The sequence below is a fragment of the Lithobates pipiens genome, unplaced genomic scaffold (assembly GCF_037356315.1).
Source record: "Lithobates pipiens isolate NorthernLeopardFrog02 unplaced genomic scaffold, aLitPip1_a1.2 Scaffold_1, whole genome shotgun sequence".
Taxonomy (NCBI): Eukaryota; Metazoa; Chordata; class Amphibia; order Anura; family Ranidae; genus Lithobates; species Lithobates pipiens.
Genome location: NW_027507685.1, coordinates 211100207 through 211119701, shown reverse-complemented (window position 1 = coordinate 211119701; position 19495 = coordinate 211100207). Strand labels below are relative to the sequence as shown.

The 19495-nt window shown below is 48.5% G+C and overlaps 2 protein-coding genes across 3 annotated transcripts in view; both read right to left on the bottom strand.

Moving 5' to 3' along the window:
- LOC143982614 (cytochrome P450 2G1-like) overlaps positions 1-19495 on the bottom strand; it is a 212355-nt gene that overhangs the window by 21688 nt on the left and 171172 nt on the right. The window lies entirely within an intron of this gene.
- The window catches only part of LOC143982627 (cytochrome P450 2G1-like), a 93582-nt gene that overhangs the window by 21688 nt on the left and 52399 nt on the right, over positions 1-19495 (bottom strand). For both annotated transcript variants that reach the window (XM_077481530.1, XM_077481522.1), the window contains exons 7-8: positions 18294-18481; positions 11454-11595 (exon numbers count right to left, since the gene is read on the bottom strand). In XM_077481530.1, the coding sequence (XP_077337656.1) occupies positions 11454-11595; positions 18294-18481 (330 nt within the window). The remainder of the gene's footprint in view (positions 1-11453; positions 11596-18293; positions 18482-19495) is intronic.

The window sequence follows — 19495 nt, the reverse complement described above, 5'->3', positions numbered from 1 at the left end:
GTCCCGAGGAGAGAGGCGACTGCTGGAGAAGGACCGGCGACCAAGAGGACCACTGACAAATGTCCGTACAGGGGGCGGGGCAGAGAGAGAATCTAGAAAAAAGAGAGAGGATAGAAACATAGACAAAATACATAACCAGTATTAGCTGTAACATGCGCCAGGTCCAGATGCCCTATAGGGACACCGAGCCTAAGCGGTTCCGATAGGTCTCCTGACCTAGGCATCCCCCGGCCCAAAATGGGAACCCAAAGAAAAAAAACAGAAAACAAGGTGGGGGGGAAAAAGCCGGGTCAGGTAGACACCAACAGTTTATAGTCTTCGATGGAACCAAGGGGTGGAAAACCACGGGGGGGGGGTCAGTAACCTGGGAGTCTGTCTGTCCTCGGACTCTACCTAGGCCAGCCCTGGGTAAAAGCAGTTCAAAAATAGAAACCTTGTGAAGCTCAGGCCCTCGGGGGGGGGGGGGAGGGGGGGAGATTCCCCAAGTGGAAAGGATGAGAGAGAGCACTCAGGGGAAAAACAAAAACAATACAGCAGATAGTAGGGAATTCCGCCGGTGGGGGAGTCCGTGTTACTTATGCGTAGGCGGTCTGCGGTCCGGATCCAGTCCTCTGTGTCTTTTAGCCGAGGGTATTTTCTGCCAAAGCACCGGTGGAGGTGGCGGGGAGGCTATCAGATCCCAGTCAGGGAGTTTGGGGACAGGTATGCCCAGGGTATCACAGAAGGAGGCGAGGTCCTCCGGATAGCGAAGGGACGCCGACTTCCCCTGATGTCTGGCCGTGAGGCAGAAGGGGAAGCCCCATCGGTAGGGCATATTCCTGTCCTGCAGGGTGCGGAGGAGTGGCTGCAACATCCTACGTTTTTGAAGGGTTATCCAGGAAAGGTCTGGGTACACCTGGACCGGAGCATTGTCAAACATTAGGTTGCGAATAGAGCGGGATTTAGTCATAATGTCTTCCTTAAGGGGGAAGGAGTGAATCCTGCAGACAACGTCTCCCGGTTTGGAAGCAGGGCCTTGGGTCGGAGGGCCCGATGCGCTCTGTCCATCTCAATATGTTTGGCCGGGTCCTCTCCCAGCATTTCGTTAAACAGCGCTTGCAGTGAGACCTGCAGGTCCTCGGGTCCTTCGGCCTCAGGGAGGCCCCGAACACGAAATGTTGTTCCTCCGGCCTCTATTATCGAGGTCCTCTACATGGCGCTGCATGTCCCGTAGGAGGAGGCGGTGATCCGAATTCTCCATTTGAGTGCGGTGTACTGCCAGCTTGGTCTCCTGGATCTCCTCCTAAGCCATCTCGACCCTTTCAGCTAGGTGTTTAAGGCCAGCGTGCAGGGTCTGGATTTCAGCTCGGCAGGTGGCTTTCACATCCGTCACAAGTTGTTTAAAGTCATCCTTAGTTGGGATGGCGGTCAGATAGGCGTGCCAGGGGGGATATCCGCCCACATGTTGCTCCGTGGGGGAGTGGGGATGCGGTGGGTGTCGGGGAGAGTCTCCCTGTTGTGGCCCCATGGCATTGGAGGGGGGCCAGGACGACAGAGGGTTCTCGTGGTCCGGCCAGGATGTGGCGTGGGGGGAGTAGGTTAAGGGGTCCGGTGAGGCCCCCTGTGAACGCAGGGAGCGAGGGCGGGCTACCTCGGCATAAGAGGGATGGCTAGCTTCCTGGCCTCTGGATATGCTGGGGTCCCTGGAGCGAGGCTACCTCTGGGCCTTAGGGGGAGCGGGGGATTTCCAGGCATCTTGGGCCCTCATTTCAGGTGAGGCTTTGGGGGTCTCCTGGAGCGCCCGGTGAAGAGGAGATGGGGGACCCTCTTATTGCTGGGTCTGAGGCCGTCCGCAGCAAGCGGGGAAAAGCCTCAGAGCATTGTGTGGAGGGCTGATGGGGCTTCAGGGTGTCGGTCTGTGTCCCCGGGGAGATGGGGGGCGAGGTGGGGGGGAAAGCTGATCACTCACCCCTAGTGCTGTCCCGGCGGGCATGGGCTCCTGCGGGGACCACCGGCTGTCCCAGGATCCCTTCCGGCCAGGCAAGTGTGGAGGTTCGAGATGCCTGTGCTGGGCCTCCGGGCCTGCTGGCTCCGCGCTGTCTGTGCGGCCTAGGCCGGATCGCGGCCTGTGCTCCCCCACGGCCTGGTCGCGCCTAGGCTCACGGGATATATGGCTGGGGCGGCTTAATTCGTCCAGCTCCCGGAGGGAGTCCATGGTGTGCGGGTGTGGGAGCTCCGATCGGTGCTTACTTTGCTGCTTCAGCGGCGACGTGGAGTCCCGCAGCATCGCGGCCTGGCCGTCCGGCGCCATCTTGCGGCCTCCGCCCGGGATCCCGGGCGGCTGAAAGAAAGCTTTTCGGGAGGATGACGAGCCCGGGGGCGGCTGGGAGGACCCCCGGGAGGATGAGGACCTCGTAGCTCTCGATCTCCCCATCGTACGTGGCTTTTAACCCCCGAGTAAGGCCGTTGTAGTGCTGGGCTAGAGGAGAGCTCTCACTCACAGCGTCCTTCCAGCTCGGCTTATGGTCACGCCCCCCCGGCGTCCTTTTTTTACTAGTAATGGTAGCGATCATTTTTATTGTGACTGCGACATTATGGCGGACATGTCGGACAATTTTGACACATTTTTGGGACCATTGGCATTAATACAGCAATCCGTGCGATTAAAAATGCACTGATTACTGTAAAAATGTCACTGGCAGTGAAGGGGTTAACCATAAGGGGGCAGTGTAGGGGTTAAGTGTGTGTGTGTTTTTTTAACTGTGGGGGTGTGGCTTGGCGTCTGATATCACTGATCGTCTTTCCCTATAACAGGGAACAGACGATCAGTGACAGCCTCACTAGGAAGCACGAGGAGAGGTTTGTTTACACTTACCTCTCCTCGTTCTTCAGCTCTGTGACCTGATCGCGGGACACCAGTGGGGCACGCGACCCACGGTTGGGCACTTAAAGGCAACATACAGGTACGTGATTGTGCCCAGTCGTGCCATTCTGCTAGTGTATATCGGCGTGAGACGGTCCGTAAGCGGTTAATACAACAATTTAATGGTTTCCCCAAACAGTAACATACTAGGCATTCCGTGATTGATACAGTTGTGCTCTCAATTGAACTGTCAAGCCATCAAAAGGCTGGTATCATGACAAATCAAAAGCGAAGCACCCTTGCAACTGAAGATTAAACTGAGGCTAAAATTTCAGCTTCCTTGGCCAAAGAAAATAGAAAAGCTTAGTTTAGGGATGAGCTCAATGTTACTTAGGTTTGGACCAAATTTTGGGTGTTCAGCATTAGTGATGGACGAACGTTTCGCCCGGCGGTCGTTTCGCGGCGAATTTCCGACATTCGCGGTCCGCACGTTCGAACGCCTTTTTCCGTCGTTCGCCGCGGCGGACTTACGTGTTTAATGTATACAAGAACTTTAACCTTTGGTGACACGTTTATCATGTGATACAGGACAGCCAATTGAGACATGACAGCACATGGACACTTGGACATTCCCCCTAACCTATAAATACACCCGATCCGGTGGCCATTTTACATTCTTTCTTCTGTTACGATAGGGACAGGTTCCTGTGTGGAGTAGGGAGAGATAAACCACTAGCTATTTGGTACACAAAAGTTCTTTTCAGGACTGGTATAGGTGTTAGGTGTTGATAGGTTTGCTGTGCTGCTGATTCTTGCAGCAGCCTGAGTGTCTTTTGTTAGTTTAGAGAAAGGGAAAGGACGGTGTATGCTACAGGGACAGCCAGATTAGTCTTTCATCATCATCATCATCATCATCATCATTAGCTGTTACTATCAAGGTCCACAAAAGAGCTGTTCCAGTAACCACTAATCGTTCTCTTTTTTTGCCAATTTGTATAGGGACAGGAAGGAAGCAGTGTTGTCAGGCAGTGAGGGTAATTTTAAAGACTTGCTGTTATTATTAGTTCCACAAAGGTTCTTTTCAGGACTGGTATCAGTGGTACAGTAATAGGCTTGTACATGTATAATATTCTTTCTTCCAAATATAGAAAGGATATTATACTTGACTGCTGCCCTTCTGCTGCAGTCTGCTAAACATTCACAACTCACTTGTTCCACAAAAGTTCTTATAAGGACTGGTAACTTGGTATAGGGTGCTACGGTACATAGGCTTGAGTGCGGTACAGTCTGCTGTTCTGTAAGGACCGCTATCGGTCCACAATAGATAGGGTTGACGTGCACCACTGCTGACCGCTGCCCTATACTGCAGCAGTCCTTCAGCGGTATAGGGACTGACGTACAGTCTGCTAAACACTAATACACAACCTGCTTGGTCCACAAAAGTTCTTATAAGGACTGGTAACTTGGTATAGGGTGCTACGGTACATAGGCTTGAGTGCGGTACAGTCTGCTGTTCTGTAAGGACCGCTATCGGTCCACAATAGATAGGGTTGACGTGCACCACTGCTGACCGCTGCCCTATACTGCAGCAGTCCTTCAGCGGTATAGGGACTGACGTACAGTCTGCTAATCACTAACACACAACCTGCTTGTTCCACAAAAGTTCTTATAAGGACTGGTAACTTGGTATAGGGTGCTACGGTACATAGGCTTGAGTGCGGTACAGTCTGCTGTTCTGTAAGGACCGCTATCGGTCCACAATAGATAGGGTTGACGTGCACCACTGCTGACCGCTGCCCTATACTGCAGCAGTCCTTCAGCGGTATAGGGACTGACGTACAGTCTGCTAAACACTAATACACAACCTGCTTGGTCCACAAAAGTTCTTATAAGGACTGGTAACTTGGTATAGGGTGCTACGGTACATAGGCTTGAGTGCGGTACAGTCTGCTGTTCTGTAAGGACCGCTATCGGTCCACAATAGATAGGGTTGACGTGCACCACTGCTGACCGCTGCCCTATACTGCAGCAGTCCTTCAGCGGTATAGGGACTGACGTACAGTCTGCTAAACACTAATACACAACCTGCTTGGTCCACAAAAGTTCTTATAAGGACTGGTAACTTGGTATAGGGTGCTACGGTACATAGGCTTGAGTGCGGTACAGTCTGCTGTTCTGTAAGGACCGCTATCGGTCCACAATAGATAGGGTTGACGTGCACCACTGCTGACCGCTGCCCTATACTGCAGCAGTCCTTCAGCGGTATAGGGACTGACGTACAGTCTGCTAATCACTAACACACAACCTGCTTGTTCCACAAAAGTTCTTATAAGGACTGGTAACTTGGTATAGGGTGCTACGGTACATAGGCTTGAGTGCGGTACAGTCTGCTGTTCTGTAAGGACCGCTATCGGTCCACAATAGATAGGGTTGACGTGCACCACTGCTGACCGCTGCCCTATACTGCAGCAGTCCTTCAGCGGTATAGGGACTGACGTACAGTCTGCTAAACACTAATACACAACCTGCTTGGTCCACAAAAGTTCTTATAAGGACTGGTAACTTGGTATAGGGTGCTACGGTACATAGGCTTGAGTGCGGTACAGTCTGCTGTTCTGTAAGGACCGCTATCGGTCCACAATAGATAGGGTTGACGTGCACCACTGCTGACCGCTGCCCTATACTGCAGCAGTCCTTCAGCGGTATAGGGACTGACGTACAGTCTGCTAAACACTAATACACAACCTGCTTGGTCCACAAAAGTTCTTATAAGGACTGGTAACTTGGTATAGGGTGCTACGGTACATAGGCTTGAGTGCGGTACAGTCTGCTGTTCTGTAAGGACCGCTATCGGTCCACAATAGATAGGGTTGACGTGCACCACTGCTGACCGCTGCCCTATACTGCAGCAGTCCTTCATCGGTATAGGGACTAAGAGTTTTGTCACAGGGTCATTTAAAAAATGACAGGCAGAGGAAGAGGCAGGCCCTTCCGCAGGGGTGGTAGGGGTAGGGCAGGAGCAACAGGCTTGAGCCAAAGTGGGAAGTTGCAGAAGGTGCGTTCAATTACTTTAAAGGATGCACCAGACTTGGTTGAGTGGCTCGCTCAGCCTTACTCTTCTGCACCCTCCTCATCCTCTCGATCTGCACCCTCTTCTTCACTCTCTGCTATGTGCACCCCCAAAGACACTACCACCAACAACACGACCACCACCACCACATACCTTCCGCTTGAGTCACTGGAATTATTTTCCGATCCATATCAAGAGGACATTTCTGATGCGCAGCCACTCTTGGTATTGGATCAGGAAGAGGAGGTAGCAACAAGCGCTACTCAGCAGTCTGACGCCAGTACCCAGATCAGCCCAAGGAGGAGGTTGGTCCCCGGTGTTGCTGCCTACTCCGAGATCTCTACTTATAGCGGTGGGGAAGGTGACGTTGATGATGACGTGTCTAGTGATGTCACGTGGGTGCCCACAAGAGAGGAAGAGGAGGGGAGTTCAGAGGGAGATATGGACCAGCAGATAGGGAGGAGAAGCAGCAATGACTTACATTGCACAGCAGGGACAAAGCAGACTGCAAATGTATCAGGAGCGAGTCATCGACCATGTACGGTCACATCTGGCGCTCCCAGGACACCGGCACATGGCTCCGCAGTGTGGGCTTTTTTTAACGTGTCCGCTGCTGACAATAGCGTTGCCATCTGCAATCTTTGCAGTCAACGCGTTAGTCGCGGTAAGCCCAATACTCACCTAGGGACGACCGCCTTAAGAAGGCACATGAGCAGCCATCACCGAGCCCAGTGGGAGCAACGGAACACACAAAGCCACACTGCAGGCTCTCACCGTCCAGCCTCGTCTTCTACTTCTCCTTCTCCTCTCTCCTCACAATTGTCCTCCACTCCACCTTCCATCACGCCAAGCTCACATTTTTCTGCAAAAAGGCAGGCTTCCGTGGGCCTAATGTTTGAGCGTAAAAAAATGATGACGCCGGATAACCCTCTTGCCCAACGGTTGGCGGCTGGCTTGTCAGAACTCATAGCCCGCCAACTACTGCCATATAAACTGGTGGACTCGGAGGCCTTTCGCAAATTTGTGGCCATTGGAACACCACAATGGAAGGTCCCAGGAAGGAAGTATTTCTCAGAGAAGGGCATCCCAGAGCTATATGGCCATGTTCAGCGGCAAGTGAATGTATCTCTGGCACACAGTGTCGGTGCCAAGATACATCTGACCACAGACACGTGGTCTAGCAAACACGGGCAGGGAAGGTATATCAGTTTTACTGCCCACTGGGTGAACCTTCTGACGGCCGTCAAGCATGTAACCCGTGGCACCCGTGTAGATTTGGTTTTACCGCCACGGATTGCATGCAGGCCTGACTCTTCTTCTCCTCCTCCTACTCCATCCTCCTCCCTCTCCTCCTCAGCTGCCTCCTCCTTTTCCGCTGCTAGCGTCTCTTCCACTGCACCGCCCAAGCTCCCCAGAACCTATTCCACATGCCAGGTGAGACGTTGCCATGCCGTGCTGCGTCTGTTGTGCCTGGAAGCAAAGAGCCACACTGGCCCGGCACTCCTTTCAGCTTTGCGTTCACAGGCAGATGAGTGGCTAACACCGCTCAATTTGACAGTTGGTAAAGTGGTGTGTGACAACGGTGCCAATCTGCTTAGCGCATTGAAACAGGGCAAAATCACGCACGTGCCGTGCATGGCACACGTCTTAAACTTGGTCGTGCAGCGATTCCTTGTCAAATACCCTGGGGTCCAGGACATCTTGCGGCAGGCAAGGAAAATCTCGGCCCATTTCAGAAGATCTTACACGGCCATGGCTCGCCTTGCTGACATTCAGCGGCGACACCATCTGCCGGTCAGACGTCTTATTTGCGATTGCCCGACGCGATGGAACTCAACCTTCTATATGCTTGATAGGCTGCTCCAGCAGAAACGTGCAGTTAACGTCTACCTGTATGAACTCTGCGAAAGAAACGGTTCTGGGGAGCTGGGTTTTTTTTCACCGCGCCAGTGGCTGCTCATGCGCGACACATGCAGACTTCTGCGGCCATTTGAGGAGATCACCAAACTGGTCAGTCGCAGCCATGGCGCCATCAGTGACATGGTACCTTATGCCTTCTTTCTGGAGCGTGCATTGCGTCGTGTCATTGATCAGGCTGTGGAGGAGCAGGAGCGGGAAGATGAGGAAGTCGCAATGCTGGATGAATTCCCAGGGGGGGCTACTCTATCTGAGACAAGTCAACAACAGGAGTCTGATGAGGAGTCAGAGGAGGATGGTGCCGGGGCGGATGAGCAGGAGCAAGAAGAGCATGCTTTAAACCTTTCTGGGATCCCTGTTGTGCGAGGATGGGGAGAGGAGAATGAAGAGGACGACATTATCCTGGATGATGAGCAGGAGCCAGGCCACCACACCGCTTCCACTTTAGTGCAAATGGGGGCCTTCATGCTCCAGTGTTTTAATAGGGACCCCCGTATAAAAAGCATGAGGGTCAAGGACCAGTACTGGGTGGCAACGTACTTAGACCCCCGGTACAAACACAAAATGGCGGAAATGTTACCGCCGTCGCAGAGGGCTGTCAGAATGCAGCACTTCCAGGCCTTGCTTCGAGAAATGCTGCATTCTGCTTTTGCGTGCGCTGGCAGAGGAGCAATTCCCACTCCCAGAGAAGGATTTGCGGGTACCAATCCAACAGCGCCTGCAAGAAGAGGCCGGTTTGAAGATGTGTTGGTGACTTCGGATATGAGGTCATTCTTTCAGCCGACCCATCGACAGGTGTCATCCGGATCCAGCATCAGGGAACGCCTAGACCGTCAGGTGTCCGACTACATTGGGTTAACGGCCGATGTGGACGCTCTGAGGAGTGATGAACCCCTAGACTACTGGGTGGGCAGGCTTGACCTCTGGCCAGAGCTTGCCCAATTTGCAATCGAACTGTTGGCTTGCCCCTCATCCAGTGTCCTGTCCGAAAGGACGTTCAGCGCAGCAGGGGGGATTGTGACCGATAAGCGTACTCGCCTAGCTCACCACAGTGTTAACTACCTCACATTTCTAAAAATGAATGAGGCATGGATCTCGGAGGAATTCAACACATGTGACCAGTAGACCATGTATATGTCTATAAACTATTTTTTTAATCAAGCACACAGACCTTCTTAATTCATTTGGCTCACTTCCTTGACCCAAAAAAGCACACCGTACTATATGCCCCTACCCTCCTCTTTGAAGAGGTTGAGCGGTGTCATATTTCTACTGGGGCTGCTTATGATATCCCTGTGCTGTGCTGACTTCCTCCTGGGGGTTCTTATTATGAAGGGATCACACTATCCCTGTGCTGTGCTGACTTCCTCCTGGGGGTTCTTATTATGAGGGGATCACACCATCCCTGTGCTGTGCTGACTTCCTCCTGGGGCTGCTTACGGTGCTGCTGTCAGTGCTGTATGTCACGGTGCTGCTGTCAGCGCTGTATGTCACGGTGCTGCTGTCAGCGCTGTATGTCACGGTGCTGCTGTCAGCGCTGTATGTCACGGTGCTGCTGTCAGCGCTGTATGTCACGGTGCTGCTGTCAGCGCTGTATGTCACGGTGCTGCTGTCAGCGCTGTATGTCACGGTGCTGCTGTCAGCGCTGTATGTCACGGTGCTGCTGTCAGCGCTGTATGTCACGGTGCTGCTGTCAGCGCTGTATGTCACGGTGCTGCTGTCAGCGCTGTATGTCACGGTGCTGCTGTCAGCGCTGTATGTCACGGTGCTGCTGTCAGCGCTGTATGTCACGGTGCTGCTGTCAGCGCTGTATGTCACGGTGCTGCTGTCAGTGCTCTGTATTACGGTGCTGCTGTCAGATGCCTCTATCACGGTGCATGTGTCATTCCGGTATGTCACGCTGCTGGTGATCATCTCCTGCACCCTCTTCTTTGCCTACCCTGGTCCCTGACCTTCCCTCTCCTCCATTGCCTTCATTAGCTCCATAGTCCTGAATTGTTAGAACAATTTCCCAAATAAAATAAAAATGCTTGTAGTTATCGATCCCAAATTCACCTCATACATGTATTATGTCATTGTCCAGATGGTGGGACTACGTTTTACCCCCTAATAATTACCACGTGGCCGCAAATTCGACATGAAGGTTTGCAAAGTTCGCCTCCCATTGAAGTCAATGGGGCCCGCGGCGAACGTTCGGTTTCGCGAACGTTTGGGTCCGTTCGCATTTCGCTTTCGCGAAACGTCCCGTCGGAAGTTCGTCCATCACTATTCAGCATGGACAAACTTGACAGCTTCTGGCTGTCAATGGTTGCTAAAGAAGCAGTGGGCGTTTGAACCTGCTGCATCCTTACAAACCATTGACATCACCCTGCTCATTTGCTTACATGGATGGGAATCCCCAACCACGGTAGCAAATAGGCGGGATTGGAGTGGTTAGTTACATTATTGTCTAAAAATAGATACTTGATCATATTTGGAGTGATATCATCACTTTCCCTGCCCCTTCCCTTTTATAGCTGTCATTCATGTCTAGCATAAGGATCGGCTGTGTGCCAGGTAGTCGTTTTTATTTAGTGAACTAAAGAGTGGTGAGCATTGGGATTGATGATAGATTTACAACAAGTTGCAGTTTTTGGGGGATTTTTTTTCTAAATAAATGACTTGCTAAACGTTTGGGTGTCTTTATTTTCAGGAAACATATTTTTTTGTTCATGAGTACTATGTAACCCATACTCATTCCTGTGGTTGGTGAGATATCTGGGGGTCCCTAAATTGTTAAAGGGGGCTTCCAGAAACCAATAGGCTTCCTGCCCACAGACCCCCCCACTCCCACCTGCCAGGGTTGCGGGGAAGAGGTTGTTGTCCTCATCAACATGGGGCCAAGGAACTTTGCTGGGGTAGGGTTCAGGAGTGGGGGACTGCATGCTCCCCCTCCCCCCTTCCTGGCCAGCCAGATCGCATGGATTAAGGACCTGGAATTCATTTTTAGAGGGATTGCATACTTTTTTTTTTTATTGGAGACACCCCCCCTTAAAATCTGCACCCCACATGCTATTTTTGATACCCTATGCTTATTAGCACAGATAAACATTTTTCATTTGTCAGATTCACAGAACCCTGCTCAATAGAAACAGGGCAGTTCAGCTCATTCCTTATATAGTTCCACTTGAACTTTTGGGTTGGGTTTCATTTTCACTGGACTCTAAAAAATACAGTCACTTTTTGAAAATAAAAACCTTATCCTGATTATTAATGAGCTTGACATCAGCCATAACTAGAAGTTAGCAGTTATTTCTGGGTCATTGGGCTGTGGGCAGCTGTTTCCTCACTGCACATCTGATATACAAAAATGGACGGGGACGTGGCGTCATTGACTTAAATTGGGCACATAGCCATATTAGGTCAATCATGTCACAAACATCTCCACCCTTTTGTATACATGCAGCTGCAGGGTAGGGAATCTCCCGCCCACAGCTCATTGGCACAGAACATCTAAATACGAAGACAAACTCATCCCTAATCCTGATGCGTTTTAAACTAATGTTCTGAAACACCATGGTTTAAATTAAAAATCGACTGCATATTTGAAAATTATTAGCTGAGCAAATAACTAAAACATAGTACCTGCAGAAAAGGGCATGAAGGCATCACTCTTCTTAAAAGTGCCATCCTCATTAAGGAAATGTCCAGGGTCAAATCTATCAGGGTTTTTGAAGTGTTTGGGATCCTTCAAGACAGAAGTTAAGACTGGAAAAACCAAAGTTCCCTAAAATGTTTTAAAAGTAAATTAGTTAGCCGGAAACAGATGTAAGCAAGCATTAAGGAAGCCTTAAAATAAAGGGAGTGTTATAAGGCCTGGAAGGAATGCCGACTATAGTTTTGGATATGATGTTAGCAGGAGAAAATAAATTACCTTAACGTCTGACTCTGGGTTCAACAGGAAAAAGAACTTGCAGTGGGGCCCCTCCACACAGCAAGGGTTAAATGCTTGTAAAGTCTGGGTGGGTTGCAGAATAAGCAGTGTTACTTACATGGTGGCCAGTTCCAGTGCTGTCTTCCTCTCCCCTAAAGCTCTAGTATGTGGATGGAACCTCTGCTTTATTACTTACAATGCAAGAATATTAACTCTGTGTTGTTTATGTTGGGGGGTGAGCATGCAACTGTAGTTGGTAGCAGCTACAGAGGAGACTGTGATGGACTGGTTGTAAGGAATGTTGGAAGTTACTAAAGCATAAAATGGGTAAGTAATACAGTCTAGTCTTCAACCCCTAGATTGATTGAACATTTTACCCTTGCAGTAAGGGAGAACCCACTGAAAGAATACACAGTACAAAGCTCCCTATGAGTGGCTGGTGTTTTCCAGATGTGTGAAAGTCCCTGTCTCACAGCTGAAATCCAGCACTGTGTACTGTATGTAGCTGAAGCTATATACAGTACATTCAGTGCTCAGAGCCAGTGCAGCACTTAGTGAAGGAAACAGTTCGTTTGTACCAGCTTGGTCCAAACAATCTATTTAAATTCATAGGAAACCTGCAGAACAGCTTTAAAGTGGTTGTAAACCCTTACAAACCACTTTGACCTACAGGTAAGCCTAGATTAAGGCTTACCTGTAGGTCCAAGAAATATCTCCTAAACCTACACGGTTTAGGAGATATTTACTAAAAGACAGTCACAGCTGTCTACAGCGCATGCGCCGTAGACAGCGACGTGTAGGCGCACTATCGCCATTAGCAGCATGCTGCTGCTAACGGAGATATGCCATTAGTGGCGGCTCCCATGTGCATGTGCGGGAGTGACGTCATCGCTGCTCCGGCGATGTGAGTAGCCGGAGCAGTGATACCCAGAAGAAGATGGATGCACCGGACAGCGGTGACATCGGTGGCTCCTGTGTCAGGTAAGTGACACATAATGGGCTACTATTCAATGCATGGTAGCCCATTATGCTTTACCTTTGCAGGGAGACATCATCAGGGTTTACTGCCTCTTTAAAGGCTAAGTTCATCTTTCCATAAAATAGCATATGAAGTCAAAGGGCCCCATTAGAAAAACTGCGTAACTTAGTAGAGCCTTCATGAAGTTTATTGTCCTAATTGTAGGCCCATTAAGCTCCCCCGTAAGCCTGCTCAAAATCATCAAGTTAGCAATCCTCAACCAGGGTTTTTTTGGGTCCTACCAGCAAGGCAGGACACAGGAATTACTAGGAGTTTTCGGTCAGGCCTCAAGGGGGGCCTAAATGCGCTACAGGATGACAATAAAATTAGGCTGGGTTCACACTGCAGGGGTTTATGAGAACGGATGTGATTAGCACTGCACTGCAGTGCAAATCACATCTGATCTCTGTGTGATGCAAGTTCAGCCATACAGATAGTATGGCTGAATTCGCATCGCACACGGCCCAAACTCGCACAGGACCCTTTTTTTGGTCCGCAGCAGAATCGGGTCACATGGGTGTTCACACCATGCAATCCGATTCCTGTCCGAGTTTGCAGATCGCACTGCGATATGCAAACTGATCTGGGGGTGTCATTAACGTTTCACTGACACTCCCAGCAGTTCGCATAGGGCAGTGTGAACTGCCGCCGGGAGGTATGCGATGTGGGAACCCGCCGCGGATTCGCGGCGTTCCTGCATCGCTGCAATGTGAACCCAGCTTTAATGAAAATTTTACAAAGCTGCACAGTTTTTTATTACCCACTGGGGCTCCTTTACTGCCTAGACAATATTCTAGAAAAGGTGAACTTAGCATTTAACCTACAAAAAAAAGTTCCCTTTTTTTTCAAATGCTCCTGTGACCTACATTGCGCATGTTTGGTATTCCCATTTATGGTTTTGGTTACCTGGTGAGATCAAGTGGAGATTCTACATTTAAAGTTTATCTAAAGCCAAAACCTTTTTTGGAGCAAGGAATGGTTAATATCCCTGCAGGGCTGGTGCAAGGATTTTTGGCACCCTAGGCGAAACCTAATTTTGCCGCCCCCATTGGCTCCGCCCCTCACTGAGACTTTTGCGGCGCCTCTTCACCCATTTCTTCAGCCGTGGTCCACAGGCCTGTACCTGTGCCTCTGGACCTGGCCCGAAAACAAATAGTGGATGGCACCGGCTTGCTTAATCAAGCCAGCTGTGGTCCACAAGCTAGGGCAGTATACAGACAGTCTAACTGTATAATTGCCTGTCTGTACGAGTATACAGATACACTTACCATGCGTTACAGGCACCTACTAAAAATAATAATAAATGCACATTTTTGTACCTTTTTGTATGCAAAAAGATCTTCATTTCTTAATTTTTTTTACAAAGGTGGACTTGAACCTCCACACCTCAAATCACCCCAATTTCTTTATTTTCAGATTTCAGATCACCACAATTCTTCCATCTTCACACGTCAGATCACTCCATCACTTTATCACCCTGAATGGTTGTTCCCCTCTGCACCCCTCCTCTGTGTCTCTGTTCCCCTCAAACCCCCCACATACATATCAGTCCCTCTCACACACACACACAATCTACCCCTCTGTACCCCCCAGCACGTCTGTCCCCCCCACCACACATACACACACCTGTTACCCCTCTGTACCCCCTGCACGTCTGCCCCCCACACACACACCTGTTACCCCTCTGTACCCCCTGCAAGTCTGTCCCCCTCACACACACATCTGTTACCCCTCTGTACCCCCTGCAAGTCTGCCCCCCCACACACACACACCTGTTGTCTTTCTGTACCCCCTGCACGTCTGTCCCCACACACACACACACACACACACACCTGTTACCCCTCTGTACCCCCCTGCATGTCTTCCCCCCCACACACACACACACACACCTGTTACCCCTCTGTACCCCCTGCACGTCTGTCTCCCCCCTCCTCCCCCACACGTGCGCACACACACCTGTTATCCCTCTGTAGCCCCCTGCACGTCTCTCCCCCCCAGACACAAACAATTTGTTACCCCTCTGTAACCCCCCCTGCACGCCTGTTTCCCCCCTCCCCCCAAACACACATGTTACCCCTCTGTACCCCCCCTGCACATCTGTCCCCTGTCCTCACACATCTGTTCCCCTCTGTACCTCCCTGCACGTCTGTTCCTCTCCCCCCCCCCCACACATCTGTTCCTCCTATGTACCCCCCCACACGTCTGTCTGCCTACCCCCACACACACACACATCTGTTCCCCCTATGTACCCCCCCCCACACACACACCTCTGTTCCCCCTATGTACCCCCCACACACACCTCTGTTCCCCCTACGTACCCCCCTGCACGTCTGTTCCTAACCACACACACACACACACACACAGTGAAATACACTATAAACTTGACAGAGTACATGTTTTATTTCATGTGATTGCAGGCTGCAGCACTAAGCATGCAGCTGAGCTTCCACTATACCTGAGCCAGCGGCGGTGATGGCTTTACTTCAGGAGAGTGGCGCTGCTGCCTGCCTGTTCTTCCATAATAGATGCCCGAGCGGCCAGGAGGAGGGGGAGCGGATATCGGCAAGCCCAGAGTTACATGCCGTCTCATCCGCCCCAGCCAGTTCCACCGATCATGCTGCACTTCCGGACCGGCTGGCTGTCTCCCCTCTTCTTCTCACTGCCGCTGCTAGGGCGGCACTGCAGGCTGGGGACAGAGCGGTCCGGGGTGTCTTCACAGGCGCAATCGCCCTCTAGCCTGGCGGCTGGCACCAAGAGGCAGCATGTTTTTTAAAAAATGACAATCCTGGAGATATTTAAATAATCCAAATCACAGCGAGTGGCTGGGGATCCGTATTTTGCCACCCCCCCCCCCCACCCTGGCGCCCTAGGCAGCCGCCTGACCCGCCTATTGCTAGCGCCGGCCCTGTATCCCTGTGAAATGTTTGTCTGGATCCCATTGGCAGATTTCCCCCATACTCTGCCTTGAGACACAGCAAAAAGTGAGTCAAGATCTTTCCATATTAGGAGAAATCCTCTCTTAGCCTAGGTTCACATCGCATAACAAGTCACAGCCTATTGGAGGCAATGGCACTGTTCCAATCGGGGGGACACCAATTTGCAAAAGTAGTTCCTGCACTACTTTTGACGATTTCAGGTGCGACTTCAATAGACATCTGTGCATGAAGCCACACAGATGTCTATCAAGTAGCACCTGAAATCGCGCTGACCTTGCTACTTTGAAATCGCACTACTGCAAGTGAAGTAGCGCGATTTCAAAGTAGCATCAATGTGAACCAGGGCTTAAACAGTTTTCATGAGAGCAAGTGTTGCTATTGGAAGATTTCCCTTGACAGTATTCCTAACCAGTGACAACCAAAGCCTGGAAGACAGAAGTTCTATCCTCACATGGGTTGAAGGTATGAAAATCCCTGCCTTGTGGCATTCTTTTCCTAATAAGGATGAAATACATTCCTTTCCCTTATAAGATGCTAGCTTTGCAAGGAATGATACTACAACCAGTTTGCCCTTATATACTATTGCTCCCTCCTGCTAAGATAAACAATAAACTATGTGCATTGTCAATAGAGAGACCTACCTGGTTGCAGGAACTCACATTACAGGACTGTGGTGCCTGTGCAGAACTCATTAGGATTTCTTGCCCCTGAGGGAATTGAACCCTGCTTGTCCCACTGCCCTCTAATGTTTAAAGTGGTGGTTGGTGGTGATGAAACCTTGAGCTTGAGCTAATGTTCTGTCACAATTTATTACTCAGATTCTTTTGTAAATATTATGTGTACATTATCCATATTATAGTATAGTATAGTATGGTATGGTATGGTATAGTATAGTATAGTATAGTAAACATGTGTATGTTTGGTAAGCAGCTTCCAAGCACCAAGGGATTACCATGACCTCCTTGGGTAGTAGAAGGGTAGAAGGCTATATTTAAATCTGGGGATTTAAAATACCACACAAAAATGTATGAGTCCCCAAAACAGAATTATTCCAAACATAAATTGGAATAGAACTCTATGACTCTAATTTGATTATGGGCAACCTTAGGGTGGCTAAAGGCAGCTCAATATTTTCAAATGAAGATGCTAATTTCAAAAGAACTTGCAAAAACTGTTTAGTTTTGTAATAGTGAAAAATAGAAGAACCTTGTGAATTACTAAGTGAGCTAGAGCTAGTTCTAGAAAATGATAAATATATATAAGCTGCTCTCGTGGAAGTGCAATAGTGCTAGCTTTGTCTGTATGAGGTGTATAATAATAGGGAACACTGTGAACTTAGTAAATTGTACTACATTTTGTGCATTTACAGATAAAGTGCATGGTGCTTAGCTAAATAATAATTAGGGATTAATTAATGATTTAGTGCTAAAATAACAGTGATTTTAAATATTTAATCAAAACACAAATATTTCATCAAAAAACAAAAGTCCATAAATCTTTTGTGATGCAACTTCAATCCTTACACCATCACCAATGGCAAACTTCATGAGAAAACACTCGGTGGATGTGAGTGAAATTCCTACTAGACCACCATGACCTCTTTAACTAAAAAGAAGGTCATATGGGGCTTTTTTAAATGTGGATCTGTGATCTTGCTGGTATATCAGAGGAGATGTGGCTGGAATCTTGCTAATACTCCACCACAGTAGCAATTAGAAAAATGAAAAAACAGGATACAATTTAATTAAAAAATATTTTAAAAACATGAGCCAAATGGCCGCTTACATTGGTAGGTGCCTTTCCTCGGCACTGAAGGTATAAAGCATCTGTCACCCCGGAGATGGAAGGAATAGCCGTTCCGCTCACGCTGTATTGATCGGCGTGCATTTCACCACTGTAGTGAAACAGAAACCGGAAGTAACGTGACCGGGATGCTCCTCAACGTACGTTTCGTCTTCACAACCTCATGAGGTCGCGCCCCCTTGACATTCACTCAAAATCCACCAAGTGTTTTTTCATGAAGTTTGCCATTGGTGATGGTGTAAAGATTGAAGTTGCATCACAAAAGATTCATGTGACTTTTGTTTTTTGCTGAAATATTTGTTTTTTGATGAAATATTGGTTTTGATTACCTAAATATTTAAAATCACTGTTATTTTAGCACTAAATCATTAATTATTATTTAGCTAAGCACCATGTACTTTACCTGTATATACACACATTTAGTACAATCTACTAAGTTCACAGCGCCCCCTAATATTATACACCCCATAGTTTCTTAATAGCAATAACAAGTTCCTCTGGTGTGAAGAGGCATTACTATTACAAATACAGCTGATCCTTCACTTTAGTATGCAACAAAGAAAAGGATACCAGTTTTGTATGCACTATTGTTAAGTGCAAAGTGCCACAGTGAGTGCTGGCACTGGAATGACCCATGCAAAGGTAGGAAGATAATGTACCTCCTGGCCTATCATTCTATAGGAGATACTTCACATACATTCATTATCAGACATAGGTCTGATGGAATGACATACTAGATAGACAGACAAAACACAGAGACATCTCAAACCATCTTGAAACTCTGAGAAGAGCACCTTTGGAATGTGATATCCTCTAAAGGTTGTGTCCTTGCTGGCTGTATGGGGTACTCCTGCTGGTACAATATCAGAAAATCTCTGCATCTCATGAATAACGGCATCTGTATATGGCATCTTACTCTTGTCCTCCACTGAGGGACAGCGATCACTGCCTATTACATTGTCAATCTCTTTATGGATCCTCTCTGAAGAACACAAAAAGAGAAGAAAGTACAAAAACGTGAGGTTTTGTTACATATGTATTCCTATATATGATATCAGTGATATTCATACATTGGAAATCATTTGTGTGTGTTTTGTCACATGTAGCAAAGCCTACTAACATGAATGAGCCCCCAAAGGTGATGCAACACAATAGATTTTCATATTTTAAATGTATAATGTTTTTTCCAAGTTAAGCTATTCTGTTACATTTTAAAGCAGGCTCACTAGGAGTCACTCTCCCCTGTCACACAAGCATAGGAATTGTTTTTAAACAATGCTATAGGCAGTTTTTCTACCATGCATTTGATGAAAGACAAGGGATGAATTTCTAAGCAGCTCCAGGTAAAAAAGTAAAAATGTTCAGTGGGTTTAGTAAACAAAGCAACAATGCTAAAGCTAGGAAATACCCAAATTTTCACCCTAATCTGACTACTATGTAATCTTCTGCAGCACTCTGTATACATACACAGATCCATAAAGGGTCATCTTAGAGCTTTTTACTAGGAACCTGTGCTGTGTAACCTCCTCACACCACTTCAGTTATCACCAACCATTGTTGGCATAATATTCATGGGACCCCATCTAAAATTATGATGGGACACCCTAGTGAGTGACACCCGGCTATGTCAATTAGTACAATGGCGTAATTAATCCATAAATAGGGGAAAAGGGAAAAGAGGAAGGGTAAGTACAAGGGTAAAAGTGGTCACTCTTTCACTCCCGCACAAAAGATTACTGGGAAAGAAAATCACCAGGTCGCCGTTTGTTGTGAAATGCAGAAGTCAATAAGCATGATAAGAAATAGTTCTGGGTGAATTGCAAAGCATTCCAATAAAACCATATTTTCTGATGCTGCTCCTTTTTTATAGCAGCTGTAAGTTCCTCCATCAGTTGGATTTAATTGGTCACAGAGAACCATTGTTCCATTGAGGTGTGCATTTCCACTTTTGAGGTATACATACCCTGGCCACATTGATTAAATGAACTAAGAGTGA